The sequence below is a fragment of the Bos grunniens genome, chromosome 16 (genome assembly GCF_055505025.1).
Source record: "Bos grunniens cultivar Pamir isolate PY7600 chromosome 16, Bosgru_T2T1.0, whole genome shotgun sequence".
Lineage (NCBI taxonomy): Eukaryota > Metazoa > Chordata > Mammalia > Artiodactyla > Bovidae > Bos > Bos grunniens.
In genome coordinates, this window is record NC_141180.1 from 9,527,757 (window position 1) to 9,552,815 (window position 25,059).

The 25,059-nt window shown below is 39.8% G+C and overlaps 1 protein-coding gene across 2 annotated transcripts in view; it reads right to left on the minus strand.

Annotated features, from left to right (window-relative positions):
• Positions 1–25,059, minus strand: part of INTS7 (integrator complex subunit 7) — an 83,031-nt gene that overhangs the window by 56,021 nt on the left and 1,951 nt on the right. For both annotated transcript variants that reach the window (XM_086343304.1, XM_086343305.1), the window contains exons 2-5: positions 9,836–9,965; positions 8,538–8,684; positions 7,073–7,210; positions 32–78 (exon numbers count right to left, since the gene is read on the minus strand). In XM_086343304.1, coding sequence (XP_086199430.1) covers positions 32–78; positions 7,073–7,210; positions 8,538–8,684; positions 9,836–9,965 — 462 coding nt within the window. The remainder of the gene's footprint in view (positions 1–31; positions 79–7,072; positions 7,211–8,537; positions 8,685–9,835; positions 9,966–25,059) is intronic.

The following is a 25,059-nucleotide window of genomic DNA, read 5'->3' on the forward strand; positions in this document are numbered from 1 at the left end:
CACTTCGTAACACCAAATGAAGAATACATACCTTGAATCATTTCACTGATTTTGTTACAGATTCCTACAGCAAAATCCCTTAGGAAAGAGAAAACAGTATAATCTTTAAAACCAAAAAAATTAAATTTGCTTAAGTTTTCTAAGGACTTATATAGAACACAGTGAGCTCAGGAGAAATGCAATATTCTAATCATAACTAATATTCCTAAGGTCAGGTGCTGGGGATGGGGAAAGAAATGCAACCAAAACCAAAACTCCACAAAGCAAGTGGGCTTATGCCAACACTGTCCCCACATGATCTTCAAGGAAAGATGCTCTGATTTATGAGTACTGTTGAAATTTCATTACTGAATGACATTGTCTGAAATACTCAAGGTCACTATCTCAGTCTACAGTGTTTTAGGACACACTTTTAATTAAGAAAAGCTTTTGACACACAAGCTAATCATTTATATAAACAATAAAATACACAATAAAATAATAAAATAAAACAATATACAATAAAACAATAAAATATAAACAATAAAATAAAATATTCTGAATTTTAGAAAAACAGAGGAACTATGAAGTAGTAGAAATGCAGTGGGAAATATGGGTAGAGCCAAATTATTTAAAAGTGGCCATTTTTAGATTAAAGACCTAAATGTAAGACCAGATACCATAAAACTCCTAGAGGAAAACAGGCAGAATGCTCTTTGACATAAATTGCAGTAATATCTTTTTGGAGCTGTCTGCCAGCAAGATGGAAATAAAAACAAAAATAAACAATGAGACCTAATTAAACATAAAAGCTTTTGCACAGCCCAGGAGACCATAAGCAAAACACAAAGACAACCTACAGAATGGGAGAAAACACAAACGATGCAACTGACAAGAGATAAATCTTCAAAATACACAAGCAGCTCATACAGCTCAATATCGAAAAACAAAAAACTCAATAAAAAAAGTGGGCAGAACATCTAAATAGACATTTCTCCAAAGAAGAAAGAAGACATACAGATGGCCAAAAGGCACATGAAAAGATGCCCCTCATCACTAATTATTAGAAGTGCAAAGCAAAACTATAATACAATGAGGTATCACCCCACACCAGTCAGAACGGCCATTTATCAAAAAGTCTACAAATAATAAATTCTGGAGAAGGTGTGGAGGAAAGGGAACCCACCTACGAGGTTAGTGGGAAGGTAAACTGGTGCAGCTACTCTGGAAACCAGTACGGAGGTTCCCTAAAACACTAAAACCAGAGCTACCGTATGATCCTGCAATCCCCCCACTGGGCACACACTCGGAGAAAAACATAACTTGAATAGATACATGCACCTCAGTGCTGACTGCAGCACTATTTACAATAGCCAAGCCATGGAAGCAACCTAAACGTCCATCAAGAGATGAACGGACAAAGAAGACGTGGTATATACATACAATGGAACATAACTCAGCCACAAAAAGAAGAAATAATGCCATGTGCAGCAACATGGATGAACCCAGAGATTATCATACCCAATGAAATAAGACAGATTAGGAAAGACAAACATCTTATGATATCCCTTATACGTGAAATCAAAAAAAAAATGATAGAAATGAACTTATTTACAAAACAGAGATAGACCCACAGATATGGAAAACAGATTTGTAGTCACCAAGGGAAAGTGGGGAGGAGGGATAAATTAGAAGTTAGGGATTAATATACACACACCACTAAATATAAACTAGACAACCAATAGGACCTACTATACAGCACAGGGAACTATGTTCAATATTTTATAATAACCTATATGGGAAAAGAATATAAAAAGATATATATATAAATATATATATATAATTGAATACTCTGCTGTATACCTAAAAATAACATTGTTAAATATACTTCAATTAAAATAAATAAAAAATTTTAAAAGTAGCCATTTTCAAAATATTATATATCTGAAAAGTATTTTCTAAGGTGTTGCTTTTGAGTCTGTTGCAACTGAAATAACATTGAATGTTGCAAAAGTTATCAGTAACATGAATGCTTGGGATAAAACTATATAATATGTAAGGAAAGATGATACAGGTAACATGATCAAACTTGGTTCTTTCAGTCACGATTCATGACACATAAGGCATGAAATACCTTCGCTCTGCAGTTCAATGGATGTCTATATAAAATATTTTCTGCCATTAAGATATTATTTTAACATTCTCTGACAAAATAAAAAGCACACGTAAATTACACAGCGGCTGTCTGCAGGGTAAGCACCACGCGATCCTTAGAGTTATGAGATGAACTAGCCATTTTTTCATGAAACTCCATAACTATTCAGAAATGGCTATTTGCACATATCTTCTAAAAAGATAAATAAAGTAAGCATGTAACTTTAAGAACAATAACTGGGTAAATTTTTTGCCAATCATAGCTTCTAAACAAAAACTAGCACTTCAGAAAACTTGTATCTGTCACCATGAGCTTGACAGCTTAATACTTAAAGCCTTTCCTGATGAGATCAGTGGTGATAACAACAAATATGATCCTTTGATATTTAACAACAAATTTGATATTTTACAACGGAAAGGGCCAACATCTGATAGACCTGCATTAACAGAGTGAACCAATATTTCCCAAAAGACCAATGTCTAAGTTATAAAACCACACATAGGTAAGGGATGCCAACAGATTTCAATGTAATAGTACATGTTCACTGATACAGTTTTAGAGTTCACATTGCAACTAACTTTTATGAACCAACAATTTTCTAGTTCTGTTAGAGATCAAGGAAAAATATCCATAATTACCTACAAATCTTTAAAAATACTCCTCTCTTTTTCAACTATGTATCTGTGTGAGGCTGGCATTTTTTCATATACTTTAACCAAAACAACACATTGCAAAAGAAATGGTAAATGCAGAACCAGATGTGACAATCCAGCCCGACATTAAAGAGATTTGTCAAAATGTAAAAAACAACGTCCCTCTTCCCACAAAATTGATTTTTGTTTTGGAAAAATATTTTCATAAAGATATTTTTGTGTCAACACATTAGGAATTTGTTATTCTTTAAAGGAATTAATAATATATTTTAAGTTTAGGCATTTTCATCTCTAATACAGTAAATACCAATCGATGTAATCTATATAAACAAAAAAAGCTCTTTGAGGACGTCAATAATGCCAAAGAATGTAAAGAGATTCTGATACCAAATAGTTTGAAAATTACTGCTCTGATATCAGCCTTATATTCAGTAAGAAAAAGTAAGCTCTCGATGTCTTTTGGGTACAAGGCAAGAGGTGTATTAGGTATCTATAGATGACCTGTTCAATTTCAGAGCGCTCTTGTATTTGTTATTCCTTCTGCTTGGAATATCCTTCCTCCAGATGGCTGCCTCTTCTTCAGGACTGTTTCAGCTCAAATGCCACCTATTCGGGGAGGCTATCCCCGATCACTCTACCTAAGGAGCTTACTTAGGTCATCATCATAATGACAAAACTACTTTATTTTTCTGTAACATTAATGAGCAGCTGAAACTATTGTGGGTTTACATAGCAACAGAGCATTCATCTTTTCCACTCCTGTATGCCTGGTGCTTGGAATAGAGTTTGGACATAATGGATATTCACTAAGTATGTCTTAACTAACTAAATAATAACTTTTTTTAACAAATGCAAAGTTTAAAACTTTGTTACGGGCCTCTAGGGTCAATAAACTGCAAGTTTGAAGCCTGGAGTTTTCCTTTTTTTTGGTCTAATAATATTTTTTAAAACTCTTAATGTCAGCATTAAAAATACGTTAAGAATATATAGTCTCATTCGCTGAGACTACAGAATAATCTGATTCTCCAGCTTCTTCCCACCCCAAATTCACATCTGACAACACTGGTCATACGTTCCTGCACCATCGCTGTCAGCTGGTACCCAGGAGCAGTTACCCTTTCAGATGGTGTGCACATTCCAGTCCACCAGTGACCACTAGAGGTCACCACTCTGCTTGACAATGCCTCCAGGTTCCTGAAGTCATTTGGGTTTGCAATTCCTCCTCTGGGACTAGCTCTTAACAATTAAAACCTTTCTGGTGGCACAGTGGTCAAGAATCCGCCTGCCAATGCAGGAGATGCAAAAGAAACAGGTTCAATCCCTGGGTCAGGAAAATCCCTTAGAGAAGGAATTGGCATCCTGCTCCAGTATTCTTGCCTGGAAAATTTCATGGACAGAGGAGCCTGGCGGGCTATAGTCCATGGGGTCACAAAGAGCTGGCCACAACTGAGCACGCACACCCTCAGAACAAGTTACCTGTGGTTATGGTAGCAGACAGGTAGAAACAGGATTAAATCAATTTTTAAAGCTTTTTTTTGGTCAACTACTCTAAGATTCAAAACTAATAAAGATACTAAGATAAAAACCCATCTGTACTGGTTGAGATATCTGATCTCAAACCAGGTCACCATTTCTGAGGGAAGTGCATGCGTGTGTGTGTGCGTGCGTGGCTGTTCAGTCCTGTCTGACTCTTTGTGACCCCATGATTGCAGCCCACCAGGCTCCTCTGTCCATGGAACTTCCCATGGTAAATGCTAATCTGGAAAAGGTGTATTTTCTTGATTTTCACTCTCTAATACATTCTGCTAAGTACTTCAGACTTAACTATTGTACTAACTTGGTATGTTTAAACATCACAAATCACAAGTATACCATATTGAAGCCTGGTATATTAGAAACTGCTTCTATATAAACTGTTAAATGTTTACTGGTCATCAATTCTATAAATGAAGAATCATGTTATTCCTATGTTCAGATCAGATCAGTCGCTCAGTTGTGTCCGACTCTTTGCGACCCCATGAATCTCAGCACGCCAGGCCTCCCTGTCCATCACCAACTCCCGGAGTTCACCCAGACTCACATCCATCTAGTCAGCGATGCCATTCAGCCATCTCATCCTCTGTCGTCCCCTTCTTTTCCTGCCCCCAATCCCTCCCTGCATCAGAGTCTTTTCCAGTGAGTCAACTCTTCGCATGAGGTGGCCAAAGTACTGGAGTTTCAGCTTTAGCATCATTCCTTCCAAAGAACACCCAGGGCTGATCTCCTTCAGAATGGACTGGTTGGATCTCCTTGCAGTCCAAGGGACTCTCAAGAGTCTTCTCCAACACCACAGTTCAAAAGCATCAATTCTTCGGTGCTCAGCCTTCTTCACAGTCCAACTCTCACATCCATACATGACCACAGGAAAACCCATAGCCTTGACTATGTTACTTAGTCTTAATCTTTTCCAAGATAGATCAGAAATTCCACAGCTGATAAAATTAGCTTCTGATAATAACACATGAGAAAAACTGAGACAAAAATGATTTTCATAAGCACATTCTAATACTAAACCACAAATTTATCATCTATATTTAGAAAACTATTTTTAGAGCTACCCCAAGGACACACTTAATTGGACAGATTTAAAGTACTCACACCTTGACAGTGTGATAAATATTCACCAGATATAACTCTTAACCAATAAAAGTAATTTTTAAAAAGTTCTTGCAATACCCATGACTCTCAATAAGAAAAAAATGCCAATTTTCAAAAGCACAAATAGGGATCATCTTAGATATTTCTCTTCCTCAGTTACTGTCACACCTACTACTTTCAATCAGTAAATAAAAGACTACACAGTTTACGTTCTCTAATCTCCTTTTCCAGTGAATAATCCTGGAATTCTGAAGGTTTGATAAGAGCAGTTGAAGAGATGAATGAGCATATAATTAAACTATAAAGATTGTTGCTGCTAAGTTGCTTCAGTCATGTCCGACTCTGTGCGACCCCATAGATGGCAGCCCACCAGGCTCCCTCGTCCCTGGGATTCTCCAGGCAAGAACACTGGAGTGGGTTGCCATTTCCTTCTCCAATGTACGAAAGTGAAAAGTGAAAGTGAAGTCGCTCAGCCGTGTCCGACTCTTTTCGACCCCATGGACTGCAGCCTACCAGGCTCCTCCGTCCATGGGATTTTCCAGGCAAGAGTACTGGAGTGGGGTGCCATTGCCTTCTCCTAACTATTTCAAGTCTTATCCAAATTTAGCAGAGGCTCTTAATATAAATGCTATTTTTACATTAAAAAATTCATTAGTCACCTGATTATAAAACCAAAATTTGCTCCTAGCAGGATATACAGAAATTTGTAAAAAGGAAAATAAAAATAAGATAATATCTTCACTCAGAGACAATATTTCGATACATATCCTAAATACTTGCTTTTCAAATAAATCTGTAATATCATATAACCTATTATGTAACCTGTTTCCAAATATATTTCTAAAATAAATTAGTTATAAAAGCTGACATAGTATTTCACTGTATAATCGTATTTATCTTACTGGCACACTGGTTGGAATTTGTTACTAATTTTTTTTTGTTATTATAACCCTATAACTAGCATCCTTGCAAGTAAGTATCAGTACACACTGCTGATTCCTTAGGATAAATTCTTATAAGTGGATTTTCTAGGTCCAAGGGATATACAAAATACATATTACCAAAATGCCCTCCAGAAAGCAGTGTTATTTTCACATCATCAGTCAGTAAAAGAAATAGTATTATTTTTTAGAGAGGATAATCCAGTAAGTCAAACACATTAATAAAACTATGGCCAATATTTCATCAAAAAATAATATATATATATGGAGAGAGAAATACTATTTTATAAGATAATAGAGTATGATACCCCAAAGAAGTTAAAATTGGTTTCAATTCCAGTTATTATCTCTGTCAAACTGTCCAGACTTGAGAAGATAGTAAGAAAAGAATAATTCAGTATTAGGACAGCATAGGTTTGGGGAAGACACCTCAATGGACAAAGCTTCTGCTTCCCAATGAAGCCTTCCCCAACTATTCTAATCCCAGGCTGATCCTGTCCTTCTGAGAACTTTAATTTCATTTACAGATTAATGCCAACATCTGTACTTAACTCCTCTATTTTATGGATTAAGTCCTGTTTTCCCAGCATGGAAAATACATCTTGCCGTTTACATTTTTCTATATCCCTTAGTGTTTACATATATAAATGAGCTATTCTTTCAAAACCTCTTCTTGGGGAGCCAAACTATAAAAGGCCTAGGCTTACTTCGACTGTGCAGAGAAGTTAGCGGCAGCAAAAACAGCAGCTTCAACTTCTACATTATCATGTGAATCCAGACTCTGCCGAATACTATGATGAGCATTCTTCCTCTCAGGAATTATTGATGCCAGACTTCCCAACATCCTACGCAAACAGAGAAACCCAAAAAGAATGGAAATACAATAAGTTCAAGATCAGAAAAGTAAGAAACAGGCAAAGCTTACCAAAACTAAAGTTTGTAGGTCAGTCCATAAATCTCAGGTTAATGACATATCAATTTTAGAAATTAGTGACTCAAATTCTGTAAACATTTTTCCATACTTCAACATGTAAGAAAAATTAACATGGTTAATTTAACACAAGCAAAAATTTAAAAAAAAAAATCACCTTGAAGTACATGCCAAGTACCAAAGACAGCCCAGGAAAACACTTTTGAATTACTAAAGCATCAAAATGCCAATTTTCTAATGTTGTATAAAGAAGTCCATTTTAGCAAAGCATTAAGAGTCCAATATTTTTACTATTAAGCAGACCCACAAAGTAAAAATGTAAGACTTCCCAGTCTTTTTTCCACATCAGTAATTACTTGTATCATGATTTTCAAATCTCTCAACATCAAGAGAAGTAGAGGATGTCCCCTGGAGCTCATATCAGAATAGAGGAAGGTATAGTTTAGGAAAGTGAATTTCAAAAATCCAAAGTTTACACATACTAATTTCATAGATGACAGACCTAAAAAGAGGATATGGTTCAAGCTGGTTTTAAGGCTTACAAAATGAAATTCTACCAAAATTTTTTTAATGCCAAGAAAGAAAAGGAAATGCTGAAGAAATTAAGGTGGTTGTACCTGGCATTCTCCAAGGAGTCGAGATATAAATTATCATATATAAAAATGAGCACATAACCAAAGATGAATACAGAAAACGGACATGAAAAAGGAAGAACAAGGTCAGAAAGGTAAAAGTTCAAAATAAGCATGAGGCTTCCCTGGTGGCTCAGAAGTTAAAGCGTCTGCCTGCAGTGCGGGAGACCCAGGTTCGATCCCTGGGTTGGGAAGATCCCCTGGAAAAGGAAATGGCAACCCACTCCAGTATTCTTGCCTGGGAAATCCCATGGATGGAGGAGCTTGGTAGGCTACAGTCCATGGGGTCACAAAGAGTCGGACATGACTGAGCAACTTCACTTTCTTTCTTTCTTTTAAACCATACTTACATTTGAGTTAACAGATCAGAACATCTACCTACAAAAGGAGTGTCTGAAACATAAGTTACCAAAACTGTATCACAGACGGTTAGCTCTAAAGCATTTACAGATTGGGATGGTTACCATATTTTCTCATTGACTCTTACTAGGAAAAACAAAAATGAATTCTTAATATTCAGAATAACAGAAGTAAATGTACGGCCTTTTGGGGGTACAGAAATACAACTCAAACAATCTTGTGGTGACTCGGCGGCGTAACAGAATATACCGGAGTGTGATGGCTCTTGCAACAGGGTCATTACTATGAATCACAGAGAAAATTCTCTTCACAAACTCATCCACATTTAGGATCTTCTCCAAATGCTTCTCACTTTGTTGGGTAACTTTAAGAACACAAAGCCTCAGGAAATTGTTTCTAGGAAGAACCACAGATAAAATGAATTAGACCACTTAAGGAAAGTAATATTTAATTAGGAATCAAAGCAACACAAATGATATTAATAAATTTTAGCAACAGGCCAATGTTTTTCAATCTTAACATTCTGTTTTACCACAGAAACAGTCAAAAGCCTGTACAGTCATCCTGTGATATCCGCAGTGTGCAGGGGAACTGATTGCAGGACTAGCCCCCACCAAACCCAAATCCTTGGAGACTGAACTCCCTTCTGTAAAATGGCACAGTGCCTGCGCATCCTCTCACATAGTTTAAATCATCTCTAGATTACTTATAATACCTAATACAATGAAAATGCTATGTAAACAAGTGTAAATACAATGTAACTAGTGGCCAGTGGGTGGCAAGTTCAAGTTTTGCTTTTTGGAACTTTCTGGAATTATCTTCCCACATATTTTTGACCCGTGGTTGGTAGAACTGATGGATGCAGAACCCTGAGATGAGCACTAAGCATAAGCAGTTAGCAGAGCCTGCAGCCCTGCAGGAAGGCACCCAAACAGCCATAACATAGAAAGAAGCCTGGGAGCCAAACTCAATTTCCTCAATCCTACTAGAACCAAGAAGATGGTCTTCCTCCTCTCAAGCTAATTCTACAGCTTCTTTTCTGCAAGTCTGATTAGGTGTGTGTGTAAACACACGAGTATATGGAGAATGGTGGAAAGAAGTGGGAGAGGGAATGGCATAGAGAAAGAACAGGTATATATTCAGGCTTTGCTTACATGTTTCAGGCACTTCACAGTGGCCCATAATCTCATGTAACATGTAATCTCATGTTATAAAAATAAATTGTTAAATCAGAAACTTCTCAAAATGAACTGCACAAAGCCACAGATATTTCCAAAATACACAATTATATATCAAGGTTGTCTTTAATTTTGAATTATCCTGTCCCCCAAAGAAATAAGTACTCTCTGCCTTATACTCTTTACTTTGGCTCAAAATGCTATTAAATTTCACACTAAAATTTGTTGTGAATTTCCACGTGTGTCCACTAAAATGGTAAAAAACCATCATGTGGAAGTCCTGAAAGGCAAAAAGAATACACACTATAATATAAAACAAAGAAATGTGAACAAAGTGCTTTAGGACACCAAGGGCTTAAAAAGACTTACCCAACTCTGAAAACATCAGCTAACTTTAGGAATGCAGAATTGATGAGAATGGGGAATGGATACTTCTGAAAGAGCCTGGGAAAGCGGACAACTGCTTCACACTGTTCACCAAGCTTGCCAGATCTTAGACCTATGGAAACCATTAAAAGGGAAGAACAGATTACAAATTTTTGACTATAGTAAGGCAAAAACAGCAAATACCAACACAGTATTACAGACTAAAATTATTTACACAGTAAAATTACAATCATTCTTAACAATTAGATAAAGTACAACAGTAACTCGTTATGTTTTCAAAAATAAAAACGACACATGAAATAGTAATTTTGGAAAGTGCCACCTTTTTAAGATGTAATGAAAGAGAAACTTTTTTTTTTTAAAGGTTGACTTGATAGAATATTTGGGGCCACAAGTAAATTTCAACAAATATGCAAGGACTGAAATCATATTATGTATGTTCTCCATTACAACACAATGGAATTAAATTAAAAATCAGTAAGAGAAAATATTTTAAAATGTTCAAATATACTGGAAATTAAGCAACACAGTTATTTAAAAAACCCAATAAGATGAACCATTGAAAGAATTAAAAGTATAAAAGAAGAAATCAGAAGAGAAATTTAAAAGAGGGAAAAAAAGAAAGAAACTAAATCCTTAATTTGCACCATATACAAAAATTAATTCAAAATGAACCACAGACCTAAGAGTAAGACCTAATTATGAAGCATATAGAATAAAGGAAGAAATCTTTGTATGCTTGTATTATGTAAATAATTCTTAGATAAAACACAAAAAGTGGGCTTTTGAGACTAAAAGATTAAAAAATGATAAGTTAAAACTTCATAAAAATTTAAAACACGCTCTTCAAAATATACTTTTCTGAGAATAAAAAAACATGCCACATACTGGAAGAGATATTTATAGAACATGTATCTAATAAAGGACTTCATCCATAGTTCTTATGTCTCTAGAAAACTCAGTTTTTTAAATGGGCAAGATGTGAAGAGAAATTTCATTAAAAGGGAAATACGGATGGCAAATATAAGCACATGAACAGATGCTCATCATTATTAGTCATCCAGGAACTATAAATTAAAATCAACAGTAAGATACCACTACACATCTACTAGAATGGCAAAAAATTCCCAGTCCATCAACTGGTGAATGAATAAACAAACTGCGGTACCTCCATACAATAGTCTCCTACTCAGCATTCAAGAAACTAAGATCATGGGATCCGGTCCCATCACTTCATAGCAAATAGATGGGGAAAAAAATACAGACTTCGTTTTCCTGGGCTCCAAAATCTCTGTGGACAGTGACTGCAGCCATGAAATTAAAAGATGTTTGCTCCTTGGAAGAAAAGCTATGACAAACCTAGCTGCTGCTGCTGCTGCTGCTAAGTCACTTCAGCCGTGTCTGACCCTGTGCGACCCCATAGACGGCAGCCCACCAGGCTCCCCCGTCCCTGGGATTCTCCAGGCAAGAACACTGGAGTGGGTTGCCATTTCCTTCTCCAATGCATGAAAGTGAAAAGTGAAAGGGAAGTCGCCCAGTCGTGTCCGACTCTTCGCAATCCCATGGACTGCAGCCCACCAGGCTCCTCCATCCATGGGACTTTCCAGGCAAGGGAACTGGAATGGGGTGCCATTGACAAACCTAGACAGCATATTAAAAAACAGAGACATCATTTTGCCAACAAAGGTCCATCTAGTCAAAGCTATGGTTTTTCTAGCAGTCGTGTACAGACGTGAGAGCTGGACCATACGCAAGGCTGAATACCGAAGAATTGACAATTCCAAACTGTGGTGCTGGAGAGGACTTGAGAGTTCCTTGGACAGCAAGATCAAACCAGTCAATCCTAAAGGAAATCAACCCTGAATATTCATTGGAAGGACTGATGCTGAAGCTGAAGCTCTAATACTTTGGTCACCTGATGTGAAGAGCTGACTCACTGGAAAAGACCCTGATGCTGGGAAAGATTGAGGGCAGGAGGAGAAGGAGGCAACAGAGGATGAGAAGGTTGGATGGCATCACCGACTCAATGGACATGAGTTTGAGCAAGCTCCAGGAGATAGTGAAGTTCAGGGAAGCCTGGGGTGCTACGGTCCATGGGGTCAGGAAGAGTCAGACACAACTTAATGACAGAACAGCAGCAGCAAAAAAAAAGGAACCCGTTACTGATGCGACAACATGGGCGGATCTCAAAATCACCATGCTAAATGAAAGAAGTCAGACCCAAAAGACTACTGCATGACTATACATTACATGACATTCTGGAAAAGGCAAAACTATGAAGACAGAAAGTGGAAAGTGGCTGCCGAAAGCTAAAGAAAGACTGACCACAAAGGGGCACAAGGAAGTTCTGGGGGTGAAACATTCCAGGCAGTGGCTTCATGACTACATACATTTGGTAACTTTATTACACACAAATTATGCCTCAATGAATGATTCCTTTTTTTCTTTTGGCTGCACTGCTTATGGGCTCTTAATTCCCAGATCAGAGATTGAACCCAGGCCCTCAACAGTGAAACCGTGGAGCCCTAAATGCTGGACCAGCAGGGAATTCCCTCAATGAATTTGATTTTTCAAAAATTCAACAAACAGTTAATGTTCAATCCTTAAAAAAATCCATTAAGAATGAATATCCTGATATGAAATTAATAGTATCACCTCAAATAATTCTTTTATTATTTTGCCACTTATAAAATGCTGATCATATCTGCACAGGAATAAGTGCCCAAGAATACCTCTGTTCAGTAAAGTCTGCTCATTGTTTAAAAATGACAAAGGAAATATCTGGGGTTAAAACAAGGAATGTCGCTCGCCATTCAGTCCTATGAGGAATGAGTCACTGACCTACAGTACACCCTGAAAGGAATTCAGTTTAAAGAACCAGATGAGGCACTCTGTGTTTTAAGCAAAACAGGCCAAACATGCCCTTAGGCAGTTATATTTCACGGGGGGAGGGGGGGAATTTATGAACCTGGAGTCCTGCATTTTCCCACATGTAGAAAAGCACTGAAGTCATTAACTGAGATGTGTATTCCTTGAGACTGTCAGTAACCTACCGAGATATCTGCCGGCTTGCACATACTCCTTAGTCAAAACTGCACGATACACTGACCTCTCCCCCTACGTCTTCAGAGCGATTTCTCAGAGCTTTCTGGAAAGCTGTCTCCACGGCTATAGTCCTCAGTGAGACATTGACTGAAACTGAACTCACCGCTCTTACACTGTGCGGCTGATTCCCAGTGGACAGAGGGCTCTTTCCTGGGTGCCTCTTTGTCTCATTGTGGAAGACTTACAAAGTAAATGTGCACATGCAATTTCTACAACTTACTAATGACTTAAGTTCTGTAGGCACACTCAGCTTAGTTATCTGGTACTTGGAACATATTTCCTCATAGGAAAAAAAATAGCACCATCAGTATTTAACAGTACTCTGTGATCTAATGGCTGCTTATAATAAAAGTTGCTAAGGGAAAATTAATCCAAAATTAATTTCTGAGAAATTCAGAACATATCCCTTCTTTGTCTGCTCCCCTCTCCCTATACACCTCACTCACCAACTTCCATACACACAAGAACTGCCACTAGGAGCTCTTGGAGTCTTCTTCCCATTAAATGCACTAAGTGCCAACAGAGACCTTCTGGGGGACTAGCAATGGCTCCCGAAGCCTTGAAAAGGCGGTCAAGGGACACAAAGCCAGGGCAGTGAAGGGAAAGAAAGGCAAGCCTCAAGACAGAGATGAAGGCAGAGAAGGGAGAGACGTGTGCTTGTGTACATGTGCCGGGGGAACCCAGAGCAACTGGGTTTCCTTCCTTCTCTCTCTCTCCCTGGTTTAGAGATGCACATGACAGCAAAGTTCTGTTTGTAATAAATTAACCTTAGTTGGGATGAAAAAGGGAAAGAAGGAAGTAGTCTAGGTACAAGGAATCTCCTCAACAGAATATGATCCACTTTACCTTCCCTTTAAAACAGAATCTCAGACCAATTTATTTAAACTGATTCAAAATGTACCAAAGATAATTTTGCATCTGCCAGAGAAATATTCTGATTTCTCTAGTGTGGTCAATTTTTATTCAAGATAGACATTTATTCCTGTAACAGAGCCTTGGGTACATGAGCTAAAGAACAGTAAATGTCTTGTTTATTTTCTGATATGAGAGTCTTATGAGAGAGGAAATGAGAAGGTAGGGTGCAAAAGAGAGAAGCGTATTCAGTTCAGTTCAGTTCAGTCGCTCAATCATGTCCGACTCTTTGCAGCCCCATGAACCGCAGCACGCCAGGCTGCCCTGTCCATCACCAACTCCCGGAGTTCACCCAAACTCATGTCCATTGATGTCCTCTGATGTCCCCTTCTCCTCCTGCCCTCAATCTTTCCCAGCATCAGGGTCTTTTCCAATGTGTCAGCTCTTCGCATCAGGTGGCCAAAGTAATGGAGTTTCAGCTTCAACATCAGTCCTTCCAATGAACACCCAGGACTGATCTCCTTTAGGATGGACTGGTTGGATCTCCTTGCAGTCCAAGGGACTCTCAAGAGTCTTCTCCAACACCACAGTTCAAAACCATGAATTCTTCGGCAGTCAGCTTTCTTTATAGTCCAACTCTCACATCCATACATGACTACTGGAAAAACCATAGCCTTGACTAGTCGGACCTTTGTTGACAAAGTAATGTCTCTGCTTTTTACTATGCTGTCTAGGTGGGTTATAACTTTCCTGCCAAGGAGCAAGTGTCTTTTAATTTCATGGCTGCAGTCACCATCTGCAGTGATTTTGGAGCCCCCAAAAATAAAGTCAGCCACTGTTTCCCCATCTATTTGCCATGAAATGATGGGACCAGATGCCATGATCTGTTTTCTGAATATTGAGCTTTAAGCCAACTTTTTCACTCTCCTCTTTCACTTTCATCAAGAGGTTCTTTAGTTCTTCTTCACTTTCTGCCATAAGGGTGGTGTCATCTGCATATCTGAGGTTAAGAAGTACATTAAGGCCTATGATATAGCAACATTCCTGTGGTAGGAGACAGATGAACCTCTGGGCCTAACAGCTGGTGTTTGTTAAGTGGAATAAAATTGAAGCTTTCTTCTCATCCAGACACCCCAAGGACAAAGCTAGTGGCAAAAGCTGAGCTCTGCTAAAGTACAGAGATAAGGTCCCCATTCCTGAGGTCAGGGAAGATTTCCCTATCTATACATGCACAGGAAGGCTTCTTGGGGGTCAAAAAGGGAAGCCCCTGCCACCCCCTCCCCACACAGTAAGCATGGAGACGTAACCACAGGCCTGTGCGGTGGGATCCGTCATAACAAAAAGTTGCACACCCATCTTGGGGAGGGTGCTAGGACCAGTCAGGCATAAAGAAAGAAACAAGATAACTGGCCAAATGCAAACAAAGATCCAGAAGGACTGTCCTGTTTAAGTGATTTAACCACATTCTTTCTGCGCTCCTCATTCAGGATGCCTGCCCTCCTCCCCTGGTGTGTGTCTCTGCCTAGTTTCTGGTTTACTGCGCTCCTCCTCATTAGACAGGACACCCAAACCCTTTTGCTCAGGGTATGTAATTCTGCCTTGCTTCTATCTTAAACTGTTTCTGTGTGCTCCTCCACATGTTATGCTGTGTCTCTAATAAAAACTTTTACCTGTTTTCATGGTTTTTGCCTCCTGAAAGCATTCTTGCTTTCAAACGGGGAAAAGAGCCAAGGCCATTTTGTTTCTAGCCTCCAGTCTCTGGCGGTCTACTGGTCAGGATTCCTGTTTTCCATCCAGGCTACCCAGGTTCCAATCCTGGAGAAGGGAGCAAAGACCTCTCTTCTGAGCCGCTCACTGATCTCCCCAGGAGATCATTCCTAGCCTGGGACAGTGTGGTATCCAGCTTGCTTGCTCCAGGCCAATTTTAACTCCAGGATAAGCCAAGCACCGAAAACCGGGGCTCAGCACAATCAGATCCTACCCTTAGAGGGGTTTAAGAGAGGTTATTCACTTTACTTCTGATGCTAGCTACAACAAATCTGAGAGGAAATGCCCTGATCAAAAGACCTAAGTGTGATCATAAGAATGCTCCTGTGAAGACCTACTGTGGACGGATATGATTGCCTTTTACTGTATTTTACCTTTTATTCTCCCGCCAAAGAAGCAGAGTTCTCTTCCCTTCCAATGCCTGGAGATAAACAGTGATTAACTTAGTCACAACACACAGGGAGACTAGGAAGAACTAAAGCAAGTTGTCTGTAAACAGCTTATTTAATTAAAATTCATTTGGCAGCAGTGAAATTTCTCCTATTTCTCACTTAAAATGTGCAGAACATTTTGCTAGGCCAATGGTTTATCAGCTCTGGTTCTGCATCAGAAACATTGATGAAAATTTTCAAAAATGTCTACGCACAGTACTCTTGCCTGGAAAATCCCATGGAGAGAGAAGCCTGGTAGGCTGCAGTCCATGGGGTCACTAAGAGTTGAACTGGACTGAGCGACTTCACTTTCACTTTTCACTTGCATGCATTGGAGAAGGAAATGGCAACCACTCCAGTGTTCTTGCCTGGAGAATCCCAGGGACGGGGGAGCCTGGTGGACTGACGTCTATGGGGTCGCACAGAGTCGGACACGACTGAAGCGACTTAGCAGCGGCAGCAGCAGGGTTCCTCCCCAAACCTAGCAAATCTCCAGGGTGGGATCTGCCAGGCAGCCATGAGGCTGCTTTGAGAAGAAAGGCAAGTAGATCCTCAAGCTAGTCTTTGCCATGTATCTTATTTGACTTAAAACTATTAATAGTAGACCCCTGAATCTGGCCCTGAGAATAATTTTATGATACAATGTTTTTTAAAGGTTTTGAATGCACTGTCAAATCTTAAAAAATGAAATGAGATTTCAAATAAAACCCAGAATTTGGGCTTTTTCTGAAAATTTAAAACATCTGAAATGTCACTGAAGAAGCTGAGAGAGTCGTGACTAAAGAAACATCGTAGTATTGCAGGTCTGTGTAGAAAGCCAGTTAGGGTTCATATCATTTCTGATAATAGCCACAAACATACCTAGTCGTATGACTTTCTCCAGCAATTCTGGCTACCTTTGGCATCACTACAAACAAAGCTAGTGGAGGTGATGGAATTCCAGTTGAGCTATTCCAAATCCTGAAAGATGCTGCTATGAAAGTGCTGCACTCAATATGCCAGCAAAGTTGGAAAACTCAGCAGTGGCCACAGGACTGGAAAAGGTCAGTTTTCATTCCAATCCCAAAGAAAGGCAATGCCAAAGAATGCTCAAACTAGCGCACAATTGCACTCATCTCACACGCTAGTAAAGTAATGCTCAAAATTCTCCAAGCCAGGCTTCAGCAATATGTGAACCGTGAACTTCCTGATGTTCCAGCTGGTTTTAGAAAAGGCAGAGAACAAGAGATCAAATTGCCAACATCCACTGGATCATGGAAAAAGCAAGAGAGTTCCAGGAAAACCAAGCCTTTGACTGTGTGGATCACAATAAACTGTGGAAAATTCTGAAAGAGATGGGAATACAGACCATCTGATCTGCCTCTTGAGAAATTTGTACGCAGGTCAGGAAGCAACAGTTAGAACTGGACATGGAACAACAGACTGGTTCCAAATAGGAAAAGGAGTGCGTCAAGGCTGTATATTGTCACCCTGCTTATTTAACTTCTATGCAGAGTACATAATGAGAAACGCTGGGCTGGAAGAAACACAAGCTGGAATCAAGATTGCCAGGAGAAATATCAATAATCTCAGATATGCAGATGACACCACCCTTATGGCAGAAAGTGAAGAGGAACTCAAAAGCCTCTTGATGAAAGTGAAAGTGGAGAGTGAAAAAGTTGGCTTAAAGCTCAACATTCAGAAAACGAAGATCATGGCATTCGGTCCCATCACTTCATGGGAAATAGATGGTGGAAACAGTGTCAGACTTTATTTTTCGGGGCTCCAAAATCACTGTAGATGGTGACTGCAACCATGAAATTAAAAGACGCTTACTCCTTGGAAGGAAAGTTATGACCAACCTAGATAGCATCTTCAAAAGCAGAGACATTATTTGCCAACAAAGGTTCATCTAGTCAAGGCTATGGTTTTTCCTGTGGTCATGTATGGATGTGAGAGTTGGACTGTGAAGAAGGCTGAGCGCCGAAGATTTGATGCTTTTGAACTGTGGTGTTGGAGAAGACTCTTGAGAGTCCCTTGGCCTGCAAGGAGATCCAACCAGTCCATTCTGAAGGAGATCAGTCCTGGGTGTTCTTTGGAAGGAATGATGCTAAAGCTGAAACTCCAGTACTTTGGCCACCTCATGCGAAGAGTTGACTCACTGGAAAAGACTCTGATGCTGGGAGGGATTGGGGGCAAGAGGAGAAGGGGACGACAGAGGATGAGATGGCTGGATGGCATCACTGACTCGATGGACATGAGTCTCAGTGAACTCCGGGAGTTGGTGACGGACAGGGAAGCCTGGCGTGCTGCAATTCATGGGGTCGCAAAGAGTCAGACACGACTGAGCGACTGATCTAATCTGATCTGATACTAATAGAAGTTAGATATTATTCAGTAACGCCCATTTTAAAAATACACAGATAAAGAATAGGTAAGCAACCTGCCTAAGAAAAACAGCTAATATGTAGTAGAGATGGAACTCAAATCCTAGCAATCTGATCCTAATTATTATGCTAAAATGCATTTCCAGCAAGCAACTAGAGGATAAAGGTTAAAACTAAAGAAGAGATTCCAATGGGATTTTCGAGTAGTACACTTCTGAAGGATGACAAATTTCAAGGAACTGAAGAGAAATAATATAAACTATGGTAAACTTGGGATTTATTAATCAAGTTTTTAAAACAGCATGCATTTATAGGTAGCCTGTATCAGTCAGAGTTCTTAGCTGCAAGCAACAGAAGCTAACTGATTATGCAGGAAGTGAGTTTTGACCGAGGGTTTATTAAAGTAATAAACAGTTTCAAGGCTGAACTCTTAAGAATGCTTATCTCCACCCTACCAAACTGATTAGATGACTAAAACTTTTGTTGCTGGGAAGCACCAAATGCTAGAATTAGCACTCCTGTCATCTAGGAATGTTGCAGCCCTCGCTGCTGCCTGGGCAGTGTACTCTTCCACTCTGCCTTCCTGTGTCTCTAAATCACAGAGCCTGGAGGAAGTTTGGCTGGCAAAGCCTAGTTCACATCCTGCGCTCTTGAAAGGGAAACTAGGAAAGTGAGCTTTTGCTTCCACGTCAATGAGACAGGCTTGTGATGTGGGCCACTCCTCAAGCATAGGAAAATGTTCATAAGACACGAAGGGGCCACCAATATTACTAGTATCCACTACAAAGAACACTGCCAATACGAACTGTAATGAGAGTACACATTATTGTACACATTTGCTTTAGCTAAGGTGTAAGGATGATTCAAAATGAAACCGTAACATCCTAACATCTTAAACCATAACATCTTAAACTCTATTCCCTAAAAATGAACGAAGGAAGGGTGAAATACAAACTAAAGCATGCACCACACATAATACCAAGGCCATCCCACAACCCACAGCTTAATAAACTGATCATGGTAACATCTCAGTAAATTATATTTAAAAAGCAAGAATAAAAAACTGACATATATATGATAGTCAACAAAGCATCCCTCCCCCAAATTTCAGAAACTGTCTATAAATATACATGGTGAGAAGGTATGCAATATTGTGCAATATACACAAAGAATACTGATTTAGAATCATATACAAATTAATGTTATGAACACCAACTTTCAGGATATTCAATAACTTATTTTGTAAGTTACAAGATAACAGCTCTTCAGTTCAGTTCAGTCGCTCAGTCATGTCCGACTCTTTGCAACCCCATGAATCGCAGCACGCCAGGCCTCCCAGTCCATCACCAACTCCTGGAGTTCACTGAGACTCACGTCCATCAAGTCAGTGATGCCATCCAGCCATCTCATCCTCTGTCGTCCCCTTCTCCTCCTGCCCCCAATCCCTCCCAGCATCAGAATCTTTTCCAGTGAGTCAACTCTTCACATGAGGTGGCCAAAGTACTGGAGTTTCAGCTTTAGCATCATTTCTTCCAAAGAAATCCCAGGGCTGATCTACTTCAGAATGGACTGGTTGGATCTCCTTGCAGGCCAAGGGACTCTCAAGAGTCTTCTCCCAACACCACAGTTCAAAAGCATCAAATCTTCGGCGCTCAGCCTTCTTCACAGTCCAATTCTCACATCCATACATGACCACAGGAAAAACCATAGCCTTGACTAGATGAACCTTTGTTGGCAAAGGAATGTCTCTGCTTTTGAATATGCTATCTAGGTTGGTCATAACTTTCCTTCCAAGGAGTAAGCATCTTTTAATTTCATGGTTGCAGTCACCATCTACAGTGATTTTGGAGCCCAGAAAAATAAAGTCTGACACTGTTTCCACCATCTATTTCGCATGAAGTGATGGGACCGAATGCCATGATCTTCGTTTTCTGAATGTTGAGCTTTAAGCCAACTTTTTCACTCTCCACTTTCACTTTCATCAAGAGGCTTTTGAGTTCCTCTTCACTTTCTGCCATAAGGGTGGTGTCATCTGCATATCTGAGGTTATTGATATTTCTCCCAGCAATCTTGATTCCAGCTTGTGTTTCTTCCAGCCCAGCGTTTCTCATTATGTACTCTGCATAGAAGTTAAATAAGTAGGGTGATAATATACAGCCTTGACGTACTCCTTTTCCTATTTGGAACCAGTCTGTTGTTCCATGTCCAGTTCTAACTGTTGCTTTCTGACCTGCATACAGTTTCTCAAGAGGCAGGTTAGGTGGTCTGGTATTCCCATCTCTTTCAGAATTTTCCACAGTTTATTATGATCCACACAGTCAAAGGCTTTGGCATAGTCAATAAAGCAGAAACAGATGCTTTTCTGGAACTCTCTTGCTTTTTCCATGATCCAGCGGATGTTGGCAATTTGATCTCTGGTTCCTCTGCCTTTTCTAAAACCAGTTTGAACATCAGGAAGTTCACAGTTCATGTATTGCTGAAGCCTGGCTTGGAGAATTTTGAGTATTACTTTACTAGCATGTGAGATGAGAGCAATAGCCACACATAAAAATGAATTTGTGGATTTCAATAAGAACCAAAGAAGGGTCTTGAATTTTTGGAGCAGTTCTCACAGCTGGCCAAGGGATCACTGGCTTTAAGAAACAGTCCATTACAATGCTTGTTTTTATGTGACTCAGTTAACAGTCTGACCTTCACCTCAATTCTATTATACATGATCTTAGAGGTCCATGGGCTTCCCAGATGGCTCAGTGGGAAAGAATCCACCTGTAATGCAGGAGATGGGTTGGATCCCTTGGTCGGGAAGATGTCCTGGAGTAGGAAATGGCAACTCACTCCACTATTCTTGCTTGCAAAATTCAGTGGACAGAGGAAGGTCACCAAGAGTCAGACACGACTGAGCACACATGTGCCAACGCCAAGAGGTCCACCTATCAACACTATCAAACTAAGTGTGGTCTGGTAGTACAGATTCTTAAAGAGAAAGAATTTGACTCAGTGTGGATCACATGTCAATTTCTGAATCAGTTATGGCACGGAATTAAGTCACTTGGTACAATCTTGGCTGCAGAGATCTCCCTCTTTGGAAGGGGATATGAGGATACTTGTAAGGCCTCACATTTATTTATCATGCCAACTACATCTGTGCCAATACGGACAGTGTAAAAGCAACCTGTGCTCTTCTTGTCTGATAATTCAGACGGAAAAATAAGGGAGACAAGATAGTTGTCCTGATTTACAGCATACTTCATTACTTTGCCAACAAAGGTTCGTCTAGTCAAGGCTATGGTTTTTCCAGTGGTCATGTATGGATGTAAGAGTTGGACTGTGAAGAAGGCTGAGCGCTGAAGAATTGATGCTTTTGAACTGTGGTGCTGGAGAAGACTCTTGAGAGTCCCTTGGACTGCAAGGAGATCCAACCAGTCCATTCTAAAGGAGACCAGTCCTGGGTGTTCTTTGGAAGGACTGATGCTGAGGCTGAAACTCCAATACTTTGGCCACCTCATGCAAAGAGTTGACTCATTGGAAAAAGACTCTGATGCTGGGAGGGGTTGGGGGCAGGAGGAGAAGGGGACGACAGAGGATGAGATGGCTGGATGGCATCACTGACTCAATGGACGTTGAGTCTGAGTGAACTCCGGGAGTTGGTGATAGACAGGGAGGCCTGGCGTGCTGCGATTCATGGGGTCGCAAAGAGTCAGACACGACTAAGCGACTGATCTGATCTGATCTGATCTATTTCATTATCAATTTCTTCATTGAACATACCGTCAAGTTTTCCATGCAGCATTAAGCTCACCAGCACCTCAGATAGCAACTCCAACCCCTGCATGTCCTCCTTTCTCATTGCCCAGGCACAGGAAAGGGAAACTGCTCTCTTCTCCATTGCTCTTTGATCTCATCCCTCCCAAGACCAACCTCACAGAAAGCAGGCATGCTGAGTGGTGTCTTCTGCAGTAGCTTCTCCTTTCCACCCAGGGTGGAGATCTTGCGTACATTTTCCTAAATCATCGGGACACTTCCCATCAGCTGACTTAAAAATCTTTAGACTGACAATTTTTAGTGAAAAAGTTACACTAACTGAATAAATTATGTGAGGTATGTCCTTTATAATGCCTGTACTATAGAAATGACGTGCTGTATTATGAAATGTCCAATATACGTAAGTTGTACTTGATTTAACAGTTAACTCTGTTTGCTTTGTCTTCATAACTCAGGCGGCATGGTTATCAGCTTAAAACTTTAAAAAGGGGAAGGCAAAAAGACCTCTACATAGGAGCGAAAGTGATCCTCAAAAATGTAAACCAATCCATGTCAGTCCTCCACTTAAAAACTTTCATTGTCTTCTCAATGTACTTTGCATAAAATCCAAACTTCTTGTCCTAACAAGGCCATATTTAATCTAGTCCTGTCTGATTCCTTAGGTGAGCTTCTTTTTTTTCTTTTTTTTCTATAGGTAAGAAGTAGATTTATTCAAAGAGAAACACACTCCATAGATACAGTGTGGGCCACTACAGAGGGCGAGTGCTGTGGTCTTGAAATGCGGCCATGGTTAGTTTTTCTGGGCCAGACAATTTCATAGGCTAATGAATGGGAGGATTAGTCTATCTATTTGCGGGGAGGGGAGGAGATTTCCAGGAATTGGGCCACTGCCCACTTTCTGGTCTTTAAAAAAAAAAAAAATTTATTTATTTTTAATTGAAAGATAATTGCTTTACAATACTGGTTTGATTTCTGCCATACATTAACATGAATTAGCCATAGTCTATATCCCCTCCTTCTTGAACCTCCCTCCCTCAGGTGAGGTTCTTAAAGCTGTTTTGTTCACTAATACAGCTCCAAGTTTAAGTGCCTAACACAATGCAGGTGATTAGTAAATATTTATTAAATGAATTAATGACTATTATATGAATGATTATTGTCCTGTGTTACTAACTACATCCTAAACAAACGGACTTCAGTCGGCTTTAAAAGAGCATCCATTTATTCCTAGAGAGATCAGAAATAAATACCTTACTGCCATGCTTGCTCAAAATGCTTAGAACAAAGTGCAACAGTCATAACCATATAACAGGTTATCAGTTCAGTTCAGATCAGTCGCTCAGTTGTGTCCGACTCCTTGCGACACATGAATCACAGCACACCAGGCCTGCCTGTCCATCACCAATTCCCGGAGTTCACTCAAACTCATGTCCATCGAGTCAGTGATGCCGTCCAGCCATCTCATCCTCTGTCGTCCCCTTCTCCTCCTGCCCTCAATCCCTCCCAGCATCAGGGTCTATTCCAATGGCAATATTTCCCAAGTGGGTTTCTTGACACTCGTACTACAGATACTTCTTTATAATGGAATTCAAGTATCACATCTGTATATCTAACTGCCTACCCAACATCTCCATTTGTATGTCTAAGAGATAGCTCAAATTCAATAGTCCCACAAGGATCTGATTTTCATCCACTCGGTAAATGACAATATGTACTTCCAATAACTCTGACCAAAAAAAACCAAGAAACCTCTGAGTTTCTCCTGACCTCTTATTCTCACATCCTCAACTAATTCATTAGCCAATCTTGTTGGCCCTACCTTCAAAATACATACATAATCTCAGCACTTCACACAGCTTCACTGTAACCTGGCCCAAGCCACTATTCTCTTCCCCCTGGATTATTACAACCACCTCCTCTCTACAGCAGTAGCCCCACTGGTATCTGTGGAGCATCCATGCATTCAGACAACCCCAGACCAACTTCCACCTGTAAAATTCTGGGTTGGTCAAAAAATTACTTTGCGTTCTTCCGTAAGATGTTATGGAATGGAATAACATCTTACATCACCCAAGGCACTGCTGGGAGGATTAAACATGATCTAGGACCAACACCTGGTTTACAGGTAAACACTCAGTAGCCATCTATACACTTCTTACAGGTCTAAAATATTCCTATTTCAACTTTTGGGAAGGAAAAATTATGTTACATTTTTTTCTGACCACAACTGCAAGTTTTTAGGAATTAAAGAATTCTAGATCTCTCTCTTCAGAGTCCTATCCCAATTCTGTTCTACACTACTGTACTGCTCTGCTGTCATGGGATGAGCCCACCCAGACCACAGTGGTAGAAAATTTCTTTAGAATTAGTAGAAATATTAGATATGTAGACCTGCAACTCTTATTGGGGAATAGGGAAGGAATTAACAGAATGGGGAGGAAAAGGTTATGCAGTGTTTAAAAAACACATCTGATATTATGATTTTCTGTTTGAGAAGGAAAAAGCCCTATAGTTTTCCTTAAGAGAAAGCAAAGCTCAACATCATTTTCTTGGATGATGAACTTGCACTACTGTGACTCAACCAAAGGAATATCTCATTGGAGTGTTATGACACTTTCATGTTGATCAAAAGAAGTTAAACGTTTGTTTGTTTGTTTTTAGGTCTGAGAAACTCTTATCTGGACCAACTGCACTTTAAATGTCTACAGGGTAAAAAAAATTTTAAGTCCCAGAAAAGTTAACATAGTGTCCAAGTCAGAGGGCTGGGAAATGGCTCCAAATGGACTTTAAAATCCTTCTAACTTCTGCTGCTGCTGCTAAGTCGCTTCAGTCATGTCCGACTCTGTGCAACCCCAGACGGCAGCCCACCAGGCTCCCCCGTCCCTGGGATTCTCCAGGCAAGAACACTGGAGTGGGTTGCCAT